This window comes from Vipera berus (genome assembly GCF_964194415.1).
Source record: "Vipera berus genome assembly, chromosome: 4".
Taxonomy (NCBI): Eukaryota; Metazoa; Chordata; class Lepidosauria; order Squamata; family Viperidae; genus Vipera; species Vipera berus.
Window position 1 is genome coordinate 16463624 of NC_138206.1, and position 13109 is coordinate 16476732.

At 42.1% G+C, this 13109-nt stretch overlaps 1 protein-coding gene across 1 annotated transcript in view; it reads left to right on the forward strand.

Moving 5' to 3' along the window:
- Positions 1-8988: 8988 nt before the first annotated feature.
- Positions 8989-13109, forward strand: part of LOC308667106 (transcriptional coactivator YAP1-like) — a gene marked incomplete at its 5' end in the record, with an annotated part of 109622 nt that continues 105501 nt past the window's right edge. The window contains one exon of the mRNA XM_081326217.1: positions 8989-9101. Coding sequence (XP_081182343.1) covers positions 8989-9101 — 113 coding nt within the window. The remainder of the gene's footprint in view (positions 9102-13109) is intronic.

Consider the following 13109-nt stretch of genomic DNA (forward strand, 5'->3'; position numbering starts at 1 on the left):
CTCCCCAAACAGGAACGGAGACCTGCCGAGGTTTGGGGACGTTTGGGGAGGCGCCCAAACCTCCCCAAAGGTCGGCAGGTCTGCGCGGAGGAACGGAGACCTGCCGAGGTTTGGGGAGGTTTGGGGAGGCGCCCAAACCTCCCCAAACAGGAACGGAGACCTGCCGAGGTTTGGGGACGTTTGGGGAGGCGCCCAAACCTCCCCAAAGGTCGGCAGGTCTGCGCGGAGGAACGGAGACCTGCCGAGGTTTGGGGAGGTTTGGGGAGGCGCCCAAACCTCCCCAAACAGGAACGGAGACCTGCCGAGGTTTGGGGACGTTTGGGGAGGCGCCCAAACCTCCCCAAAGGTCGGCAGGTCTGCGCGGAGGAACGGAGACCTGCCGAGGTTTGGGGACGTTTGGGGAGGCGCCCAAACCTCCCCAAAGGTCGGCAGGTCTGCGCGGAGGAACGGAGACCTGCCGAGGTTTGGGGAGGTTTGGGGAGGCGCCCAAACCTCCCCAAACAGGAACGGAGACCTGCCGAGGTTTGGGGACGTTTGGGGAGGCGCCCAAACCTCCCCAAAGGTCGGCAGGTCTGCGCGGAGGAACGGAGAGCTGCCGAGGTTTGGGGAGGTTTGGGGAGGCGCCCAAACCTCCCCAAAGGTCGGCAGGAAGAACGGAGACCTGCCGAGGTTTGGGGAGGTTTGGGGAGGCGCCCAAACCTCCCCAAACGTCGGCAGGTCTGCGCGGAGGAACGGAGACCTGCCGAGGTTTGGGGAGGCGCCCAAACCTCCCCAAACAGGAACGGAGACCTGCCGAGGTTTGGGGACGTTTGGGGAGGCGCCCAAACCTCCCCAAAGGTCGGCAGGTCTGCGCGGAGGAACGGAGACCTGCCGAGGTTTGGGGAGGTTTGGGGAGGCGCCCAAACCTCCCCAAACAGGAACGGAGACCTGCCGAGGTTTGGGGAGGTTTGGGGAGGCGCCCAAACCTCCCCAAAGGTCGGCAGGAGGAACGGAGACCTGCCGAGGTTTGGGGAGGTTTGGGGAGGCGCCCAAACCTCCCCAAAGGTCGGCAGGAGGAACGGAGACCTGCCGAGGTTTGGGGAGGTTTGGGGAGGCGCCCAAACCTCCCCAAAGGTCGGCAGGAGGAACGGAGACCTGCCGAGGTTTGGGGAGGCGCCCAAACCTCCCCAAACGTCGGCAGGTCTGCGCGGAGGAACGGAGACCTGCCGAGGTTTGGGGAGGCGCCCAAACCTCCCCAAACGTTGGCAAGCTTCGTTCCTCCGCGCCCTGCCTGCCTGCTTCTTTCCGCTGCGGAAAGAAGCAGGCAGGCAAGGCGCGGAGTTTGGGGAGGTGCGCGCGCACCTCCCCAAACCTCCCCAAACTTCGGCAGGTCTCGGACGGCGGTGGCTTGGGAGAGGTGCGGGCGATCCCGGAAGCACCAAAGCCTCGGCCGCGCACAAGTCCTCGGTAAGTTTTTTTGTTGACTGGAGTATAAGCCGAAGTGGAATTTTTCAGCCCAAAAAGTGGGCTGAAAAATTCGGCTTATACTCAAGTATATACGGTATATCACTACTGTACCTCACCTCGATTATGTTCACTTAAAAATATTTTTTTTTCAAAAGGAGGCATAGCTAATGTATTTCAATGGAATAATTGACTCAATAGAACATTAGAATATTTGAAATAATTTTCTATCTATATCGGCAAATAGTAAATGGCCTGGATTTTCTTTTGTTAAGTCTTTAAGCAGAGGCTGGATAGTCCAATAGCAGAAGATCCCATAATAATAATTAGCCTTCATTGGGAGAGGGCTGGACTGGATGATCTTTCCAATTCTGTAATTCTGGTAATATTTAGTCATGTTGAAAACTTGGGCCTTAATGTTTTTGCTACAGTAAAATATTTTGGAAAGAAGTTGCCTCTAACTCTACTTGTTTTGCTTTCAGAACAGGCACAGTATTTTTTTTAAAAAAGCTGATATTTCTTGGCACACTGCATAGCTTTGGGCACCTTGTTCTGTAGCACTTCATAAATTTTATTTGCACCAATATAAACAGGTGAGAAAGAGAAGATAAATTTGCAATAAAGTTATTTATATAAAAGCCAATGGAAAAAACTTAAAAAAACAGGTGTGGCTCAGACACTATTATATAGGCAGCCAGCCAAAATGTTGTTTTTCTTTTGTATTGTACAGGAGTTGGAATGTTAAAAAGAGATCCATGCTTAATCAAATATACATAAAATATTTGTAAGTAACAATATGAATTGATGTTTTATTTAAAACGATAACTTTTTAATTTTTAATGTTTTTATTTTCTTTTGAGAGTGGGCATCAGAATTTCATTTTTTAATGTATGCCAGTGTGTTTACAGAAAAAAGTGACAATAAAAGTTCTCTAAATCATTTCTTAGCATTGCTTAGGTTATTTTTTTAAACAACCTTACAGCTCTGACAATATTGTAATGTGTGGTTTGGGGCATAAGTAATAAAATGCTATTAAGGTAACTGGGTAGCTTACAATAATAAATGATAAAAAACATATAGACTAAAAACATAAGTTAAATGCATGATAGCAATGAGAATGTATCTCGAATGGGTGAATTGTAGTAAGCGAGGAGTGGGCACGTTTTACTGGGCTCACAATTACCTTAGTCTCCTCCTCGTCTCCCTCTTTCTCTACACTGCCAGACTGAAATATTCCACGATTATCTTCTAAATATTTTCCAGACTTTGGCTGGGCTACTATTAACTGTAGAGTTCGCATGATCCAAAGTCAATCACTAACTATTCTAGTGGCTTGCACCAAAATTGTAATGGAATGAAAGCATGGATATAAGTAAGATAAGCTACTATCACTGCAGAAGGAGAACAAGTTGAAAATCTCTTTCCCTAATGTCACAGCAGCAAAGTCATCTCTAACATACTAAAGTCTCAAATATATCACCACAATTACAGGTAGTCCTCATTTAACAACCCTAATGGGGACTTTGTTGCTAAGTGATGTGGTAGTTAAGCGAGACATTATGTGACCACAATAGACTTAATGACTTTTACCCGCAAACATTAAGTGAATAACTTGCGATCATTAAGCAAGACATCACGTTACCACAGCTTGTAATTTTATCACTGGCTTCTCCATTGATGCTGCTTTGTCGTAAGTCATCAATTGCACTACTGGGATGTTGTAAGAGTTGTAAACTCTTCTGCCATTGCACAGCACCTGAATCTTGATCACATGACCATGGTTGCAACAGTTGTAAATACGTTACTTTTTCAGCACTGTTGTAATTTTGAACAGTTGCTAAACAGGGCAGTTGTTAAGCAAGGATTACCTGCAGTTCTAACAGTGGTCAAGAAAGGGATTGTGTTTAGTTTTCTTTTCAAGAGCTCTCTACTTATGGCCTAGAAGCCGCTTCTATAACACTTAAAATATTATTATTATTATTATTTATTGCATTTATATACCGCCCTTTCCCTGAGGACTCAGGGCGGTTTACAGGGAGTTAAAAGACCAGCAATACAAAAGTTAAAAACCAATTTAAAAAGATTAAACTAACCCTGTGCAATTAAAAAACCCCGATTAAAATAAATTACTCCTCAGCCTGGGCCCGAGAGCTCGAAGAGCCAGGTCTTCAGGCCCCGGCGGAATGACCGGAGGTCGGGGGCTCCACTGGCTTTTTCATCATCCTTTGGATATTATCTGGTATACCATCAATAAACTTGCATGCTTGCTTCCGTCAAACTCCAGCAACCTTTGATGTGCCTTCAGTCTATTGTTTTCATATCTAATGCCTGAGGAATAAGGTCAGTAGAGTATTTCTTCTTTTTGAGGGTTTCTGGAACTACTACTTTGCCAAATCTGAAAATGGTACCTGTCTTTCTATAAGTTGTTTGAACAAGGGTGAGAACACCCTCTGGCTTGAGTGTCTGTAGCTAGCTCTTCTGCCCAATTATGGTCATCTCCCTGAATCACATTTGAAGTTCAGGACTATGTAAATTCTCCCTTGCAATAACAGGTGTGGATTCACCTGCACTTCCTGCCAACACCCTCTAAGTGCCTTTCCTTGCCCTTTCCTCTCCTAAAGAACGGGAACAACCAGTTGGAGAAGTGAACACACCCTCAAAGTCTTCCTTACTCAGTGGTTGAGCTGGCAACATTGCACGGTCTGAGCAGGTGGTTCTCATGTACAGTACTTGATGGATGCTTAGTCATTTATTTATTAAATTTTACTTTGAAGGCTTCCCATTCCCTAAAACAATCAGGGTGGCTAACAGTATTACATGGAACAAAGCAACAATTGAAAACCCTACGTATACCTTTAAAAACACATTTTTTCAAACTGAAAGATACAAAAGTTACACTACTATATTTTCTAGCGCTGCACAAAAAACTGCATTTTTTTTGTAAAAAAAGTGCTTTTACATATTTTGGTGAAATTGTTATGGATCACATGCACGGTTCAGGCACATAGAAAACAATTATCTTTCCTTAGGCTTCAGGCTAGCATGCTCAATAAAATCTCGTGCAGATACATTATGACACGATTCTTCTCATAGAGCCTTTTAAAATCAGAAATTACCTTTTCTGTAGTGGCTGCAAAATAAGGGAGTTGCCTAATCAAAGAATACAAAGAACAGGATAACAGAATACAATAAACTCAGAATTACCCTAAAAAAAATTAAGGTAGCTGAGAAAGAGACAAAAAACAGGAGTCCTTTACCTTGAAAGGAACACTTGAAGGACAATTTTGACAGACAATCCCTTAAAATTTATTCTGTAGAATATAATTGTTTCAGTGATAGCTAAAGAATAAGGAACACTCCTATCAGAAGTGCAACTTAATTCAAAACAGGCTAAATCACTGATATCAAGTTCAGTTTTCTATTTACCAATAATGTCTTCATCTTCATCTTCATTTTCTTTGGATTTAATTCCAGCGTGTCCTCCCTCATTTATCTAATTATTGAACACAAATATCAATCTAGGGTGCTGTTCATTCCTTGGAATTGAATATAAACAACCATGATATCAGATCCACAACAAAACTCCAGGTGATCTCCTGTAGGGTTTCACGTAGATGCTGAAACAGTTTGAAGACAAGACCAAAACCTTGGCACCAGTGCTTTCTAGGTGGCTGACAGGTAAGCCTGAACCACAGGTTGCAGTGACGCAAAAATGGCTAAGTATGTGGTCACAGCTAAAATCCCAGTCTTTTGTCCTTGCAATGTATCATTGCATGCAAATGTTGTGATTTGCATCATAATGATGCGACACATCATTTGTCATCTTTCCCCTTGCCCCTGGGCAGAAGGCTATGATTAAAACTTTTATAATACAGTACCTCCAATACCCAATTCCACAAGGCAGTTCAGAAATAACAGAATAAGACAGTCGGAAGAGATCTTCTAGTGAATCTAGTCCAACCCCTGCATAAGCAGGAGACCCTATAGCAGTGATGGCGAAATTTTTAGAGACTGAGTGCACAAACTGCAACCCAAAACCCACTTGTGTATCGTCAGGTGCCAGGTGGGCATGGCCCATTGGGTGGGCGTGGTCCATTGGGTGGGTGTGGTTGCAGTGGTAACAGCAGACTGTGTGGGACTAAAAAGTTCAATCAATCAATTCCAACTTTGCAAGATCTTTTTTTTCCCCGCGAGAAGTTGAAATTAATTGATTGATTGAACCTTTTTTTTGTTTTGCACATGGCAGCGGAGGCCTAAAGCAAAAAGGTTTTATAAAACCCAGCTGAAGGCCTAGGACTGGGGCGACGGCACGCATGCCGCAGAGAGGGCTCTGTGTGCCACCTGTGGCACACGCGCCATAGGTTCGCCACCACAGCCCTATAACCTATACCATTCCAGACAAGTAGCTGTCCAATCTCTTCTTAAAAGCTTCCAGTGATGCTGGCACCTGACGAACACCCACAACTTCGGACAGCAAGCTGTTCCACTGGTTAATTGTTCTCGGGGTTAGGAAATTACTCTTTAATTCTAGGTTGCTACTCTCCCTGATTAGTTTCCATCCACTGTTTCTTGTCTTGTCTTCTGGTTCTTTGGAAAAATAGTTGACCCCCCTTCTTTGTGGCAGCCCCTCAAAAATTGGAACACTGCTATCATGTCACCTCCAATCCTTCTTTGCACTAGACTAGACATACTCGATTTCTGCAACCGATCTTCATGTTTTAGCCTCCAGCCCTCTAATAATATTTGTTACTTTTTTCTGCCCTCTTTCCAGAGTCTCAACGTCCTTTTAAATTGTGGTGACCAAAACTGGATGCAGTATTCTAAGTATGATCTTACTAAGGCTTTATAAAGCAGTACTAATACTTAGTGGGATCTTGATTCTATCCCTCTGTTAATGCAGCCTAGGATTGTGTTGGGTTTTTTTGGCAGCAGCGGCACACTGCTGGCTCATATTTAAGTGATTATCCACTAGAACGCCAAGATCCCTCTCACAGTTACTGCTATTGAGCAATTCCACATATTCTATACTATACATTTGGGTTTTCTTGCCTAAGTGAAAAACCTTAATTTTCTCTACAATGAATTTCATTTTATTAGGTAAGGCCCAGTGTTCAAGTCTGTAGAGATCCATCTGGATCTTGAGCCTATCTTCTGGAGTGTTGGCTTTTCCTACCAGTTTAGTCTTGTCTGCAAATTTGATGAGTTCCTCCTATATTCCCTATTCTAAATTGTTTATGAAGATGTTGAAGAATACGGAACAGAAACGTGGGGTACCCCTCTGCTTCCTTCCTTCCATTGCAATGTTACATTGCAAGGACATTGAGGACCACACGATGAGTGCGATTTGTCACCATCATATTCATCTGATGTTGATTAGTCTATCCCACAGTTTTTTAGCTTACCAAGAGGTGGGTTGTGATTTACTTTGTCAAATGCCTTACTGAAATCGAACTATGTATACTATGTAAATCCAAGTGTACTGTGGACTTCACAATAATTCCATTGACCCATGGCATCAAAAGCCATGCCAGACGAATTAGCAGTCTGCTCTCCCATTTAGTTTCCTGCATTGGCTGTCTACCAAGGCAACATTTGGTTGTTACTAATCCAACTGCAGAACCTCTGTTAGTCTAAACAATGATAGTAGTGTAATACATTTAATGCATTTATTTTTAATTTTTTGAAAGTTTAGAAAGATCAGTCCCAAGTGTATTCAACTCTTAATGAATATTTTGGGAAAACTGTGTGACCATTAGTGGGACCAAGATAGATATAACTCTACCGGTTCTATTTGGTTTTTTTGGCAGGTTTCAATGCCATCTATTATGATATCTAGATGAACTTTGTAGGTTGAAGTGAAGGGCACCATGTTATAGTTTTCTTCCTTCCAGTTTGTGTTCGTAGAGAGGAAAGAGATTTGTACGGTTTCTCATGGCCTGATAAACTCCCCATTCTTACTTAATAACTACATGAGGCAGCTAAGTGAGGCCATCTATTGTTATGGGACCAGGTATCATTAGGTGATGATGCTAACTTTATAACTTGACCTTGGGCCAAACAAGCAATACAGATTAAATCTTCTCCCTGGGGATTATCAGAATCTGGACAGGGAGAAATAAGCTTAGACTCATCTCTAGCAAGACTGAATGGCTATGGATTCAAGGATTTTCTGATTCCAGGAATTTTCCAACTTTAGTTCTTGATGGGGTTTGTATTTGCCCAATCTTGTATATAATTTATGGCTCATCTTGGACTGTCAACAGTTGCTCAGTGGGCCTGGGGATAGATTCATCTTTCATACCAATTATAACTTTTCCTGGACTGGGATTGGCACTGTCAGGCATTTTTGTAAGCTATTGTACATCTTTGGCCTGGGCTTAGGTCTCATTTACTGGATTACTGTTTTATGTTGTGTCTTCCCTCTATCATCCAAGGCCATCCTTTTTACTTACTGCAAACAGTTGGATTGGAAGGCTCTTTTCATGATCAATCTCCTCAACCTCCCATTCAGATTATCATTATGGACCCAGTGTTTGAAAACCACTTGGAAGCTACAGTGGGTGCACAATGTATATAATTTGCCCATGTCACACCATATCAGCTCTACAAGGTAGACTAGACTAAGAATCAACAGTACGCAAAATCAAATAAATTAAATAAATTAATAATTTAAAATTTCTCTATTTCAATTTCTATTATTGATAGATATAATCATTAGAAACCAAAGGTTCTTGGGGTCTTCCATCACTTTTAAGAATGCAAATGGCTCTTGAAACCAAAATGTCTGAGAACCAGTGCTCTATCTCAACGAAGTTGAGTTCTAGCATTCTGCTCTGGTCTACCTCGTAGGGTTGATTTCTACGACCTCACTCTCTTTATGTGCATTGTATGTAATTATTTGTTTTGCCAAGGGGAATGCTAGTAGTCTTGCAGTTATTGGCTCTGATTTGTTTGTTTTTCCCCTCCAGCTTTTTAGCCTTAATTCTGCATGTTCACTGCTCAGAAATATTGTGATGGAGGCCACCTATATTGATCAAATGTGAAGGCTTTTCTTATCTTAACAATGCCCTTCATTTTGACTTTTGTATTTCATTGGTGAATTCTTTATTTTTGAAATAAAATTCTTATGATTTAAAAAACTGTGAAAAGTAATGTAAAGGGCAGAACATAAATGCTTAATACAAACAAGATATAACGCAGCCCAAAGGAGAAGAAAGTTCCATTGCATAATGCATCTTATTCCAAAGCAGGAGAGGCAAAGCCGTTTTCTCCGATCTAGAGCCTTCTTTGAGGGTTGAACCATCCCCTCTCTTACTCCGAGACTGCTTGGTGGGAGGGATATAGCCCACCCTCGGCGGAGGTCAAGACTGGTAGTATACAGCACCGCGTTTCCGTCCTTCCCTTCCGTCTCGCTATTGAAGGGAGGCAAACGGAACCTTTGTCCCCGGGATGCTTGTTCCGGAGGGCCCCCAAAATACTTGGCGCCGAAAAAAAACTGGTTCCCATGGTAACCGCTGGCGCGCGTCTAAGCGCTAATAAGCGACTATGTCGGCCTGCGGGGACCAAGGCTCGGAGGCTAGATATACTTTCCATTACCTCCGTCAGAAAAGTTTTCCGGCCTTGGAGAGCAAAGGCATACGGGAGCGGCTACTCAAATGGTGGGGAGGGCCTACTACCGTTTGTCCCTTTCTCGGCTGAATGGGGGAGAAGCAAGAAGTGAGGATGTTTAGAGAAATGGGGAGGAAGCTTGAACTTCGGTGAGCGAGCAAATCGCCACCTTTGCTCCTATTAAGATGGAAAGGGGCTAGGTTTTTAAAAAGAATTCAAATTTTTTTTTGCCCTCTTTTATTTTTAAAGCTTTGCAGGTTTTATGGTAAGTTCTTTGGTCGTCCTGAGCTGCCCAGCAGAGTCGTTGAGTTAGGAGGCATGCAAGTTGGTCACAAAGATGTTTAACTGGATTCGGCATTTTTGTCCATCTATGGGTTTTTCCGAAGGATTTGGGATAGGCAGATGTTGTTGTCTGATGGAGTTAGAGGTATCCTGGCAGGATGTAAGCTGTTCTAAGTAAAGCTACCTTTTGCAATTGACTGATGGCAATTTTGTCAATGTCGATTGTGTTCAGGTGGTGCTCCAGATGTTTTGAGTTTGCAGCCAAGGCACCCATTACTATTGATACTATTGCTTTTTTTTGGTCAGTCATTCTATTTGCAGATCTTTGTATTTTGTGAGCTCCAGGTTTTATAATGTCCATTATCTGGATTATTATTGTTGTTGTTGTATGGGTTTTGAAATAACAGTTCAAGGCATGGGCATTAGCAGATGATTCTCTCTTTGTGTCTGTGTATGTGTGTACATGTGGACAAACTAAGATTGCTTCCATTCTTTAAGATTCTAGTTAGGCTTGCAGTCAGAACATCAGGTTTGGAAATAGCTATGTTACAATCAGAATAGCAGGTTTGGATGCGGAATCAGAATAGTAGATTCTGATTGGTACTACTGCCTGCTTTTCATTTCATTTCATTTCATTTCATTTCATTTATTATATTTGTATACCGCCCTTCTCCCGAAGGACTCAGGGCGATGAACAGGGCACATATAAAAATACAGAATACAAAAATTAAAAAGAATTAAATAACCATAGAGATATATACATTTATATAGTAATTACACAATAATCAGGTGGAGCAAGAATAATTTGAAATTAATAGATTTTGATATTCTCATTTTCTATTTCTGAGAGGATTTATTTAGTCCTCCAAAAACCCTTATCAAGAACTACAGGTGCATTGTTCAATATGCATGTTTTTCAATTGATGGTTGATCTCTAATTTTACAAACATTATTTACTTCGGATTAACTGGATATTCTTTGTCCTTCTTTGCATTAGCTCAACTTCTCTGAGTCTTTGTTTGTTCACATTTGTACTGTTTTGATATTTGTACACAACCCCATCTACGTATTTTACAAATGAACACAATTATATTTTTAAATAATTTTATTTTAAATTTAAAAGACAATTCATACTCTGATTTATATATCTATACAATTATGTTAGACTTCAGAATAAGACATTCCAAATTTAAAGTTAAGACACAATGCTCAGTTAAAAAAAAGTGTATTGAATAGAGTGAGAACTGAATAGACTTGGGCTATTAGAATAACCTATGAGCTCTTATGTAACATATGATATATGACAATATAAGTGGTTGTTTCATGCCCTGAATTCAGAAACCTGTTCTATATGAGTAGTTCCAGAATTTGAATGCTGTAATTTAGCCTGTTCCAATCATTATCCCCTTCATGGATTACTGCCTTGTCGTGGCGAAGGGGCTTGCGTAATTCAATGAAGCTATGAGCTATGCCGTGCAGGGCCACCCAAGATGGACAGGTCATAGCAGAGAGTTCTGACAAAACGTGATCCACTGGAGAAGGAAATGGCAAACCACTCCAGTATCTTTGCCATGAAACCCTATGGACAGTACCAAAAGGCAAAACGATATGACGCTGGAAGATGAGCCCCTCAGGTCGGAAGGCGTCCAATATGCTACTGAGGAAGAGCAGAGGGCTAGTACTAGTAGCGCCAGAAAGAATGAAGCGACTGGGCCAAAGCCGAAAGGACGCTCAGGTGTGGATTTGTCTGGTGGTGAAAGGAAAGTCCGATGCTGTAAAGATTTTTTCTCCATAGGAAGCTGGAATGTAAGATCCATGAATCAAGGCAAGCTGGACGTGGTCAAACAAGAGATCACAAGACTGAACATTGACATCTTAGGTATCAGCGAACTAAAAGGGACAGGAATGGGTGAATTTAATTCGGATGACCATCAGGTATACTACTGCAGGCAAGAATCCCTCAGAAGAAATGGAGTAGCCTTCATAGTCAATAAAAGAGTAGGAAAAGCAATACTGGGATACAATCCTCAAAATGACAGAATGATCTCAGTTCGAATCCAAGGCAAACCATTCAATAACACAGTAGTCCAAGTCTATGCCCCAACCACCAGTGGTGAAGAGGATGAAATTGACCGGTTCTATGAAGCCCTACAGCACCTTATAGAACTAACACCAAAAAATGATGTCCTTATCATCATGGGGGATTGGAATGCTAAAGTAGGAAGCCAAAAGATAACCGGAATAACAGGCAAGTTTGGCCTTGGAGTACAAAATGAAGCAGGGGACAGGTTGATAGAATTTTGTCAAGAGAATACGATGGTCATAGCAAACACTCTTTTCCAACAACCCAAGAGACGGCTCTACACATGGACATCACCAGACGGTCAACACAGAAATCAGATTGACTATATGCTTTGCAGCCAAAGATGGAGAAGCTCTATACAGTCAGTAAAAACAAGACCAGGAGCTGACTGTGGCTCAGACCATGAGCTTCTTATTGCAAAGTTTAGGCTTAAACTGAAGAAAGTAGGGAAAAGCACTAGGCCAGTCAGGTATGAATTAAATCATATCCCTGTTGAATATACAGTAGAGGTGACAAATATATTTAAGGAATTAGATCTGATAGACAGGGTGCCTGAAGAACTATGGACAGAGGTTCGCAACATTGTACAAGAGGTAGCAACCAAAACCATCCCAAAGAAAAAGAAATGCAAAAAAGCAAAATGGCTGTCTGAGGAAACTTTGCAAATAGCTGAGGAAAGGAGGGAAGCAAAAGGCAAGGGAGAAAAAGAAAGATATGCCCAATTGAATGCAGAATTCCAGAGAATAGCTAGAAGAGATAAGAATGCCTTCTTAAATGAACAGTGCAAAGAAATAGAAGAAAACAATAGAATAGGGAGGACCAGAGATCTTTTCAAGAAAATTGGAGAGATGAAGGGAACGTTCAATGCAAAAATGGGCATGATAAAGGACCAAAATGGCAGGGACCTAACAGAGGCAGAAGAGATTAAGAAGAGGTGGCAAAATTACACAGAAGAACTATACAAGTATGAGCTTAACGTCCCTGATAATCACAATGAGGTGGTCACTGACCTCAAGCCAGACATCCTGGAATGTGAAGTGAAGTGGGCCTTAGAAAAGCTGAGCAACAACAAAGCTAGTGGAGGTGACAGTATTCCAGCTGAGCTATTCAAAATCTTAAAAGACGATGCAGTAAAAGTGCTACACTCAATTTGCCAGCAAATTTGGAAAACTCAACAGTGGCCACAGGATTGGAAAAGATCAGTTTACATTCCAATTCCAAAGAAAGGCAGTGCCAAAGAATGTTCAAACTATCGCACCATTGCACTCATTTCTCACGCTTTTAAAGTTATGCTTAAAATCCTACAAGCTAGACTCCAGAAGTACAAGCAGGATTTCAAAGAGGCAGAGGAACTAGAGATCAAATTGCTAACATACGCTGGATCATGGAGAAAGCTAGAGAGTTCCAGAAAAACATCTACTTCTGCTTCATTGACTATGCTGAAGCCTTTGATTGTGTGGATCATAACAAACTGGCAAGTCCTTAAAGAGATGGGAGTACCAGAACATCTTATTTGTCTCTTGAGAAACCTATATGTGGGCCAAGAAGCAACAGTGAGAACTGGACATGGAACCACTGATTGGTTCAAAATTGGGAAAGGAGTCCGGCAAGGCTGTATACTGTCGCCTTGCCTATTTAACTTATATGCAGAGCACACCATGAGAAAGGCAGGGCTAGATGAATCAAAAGTTGG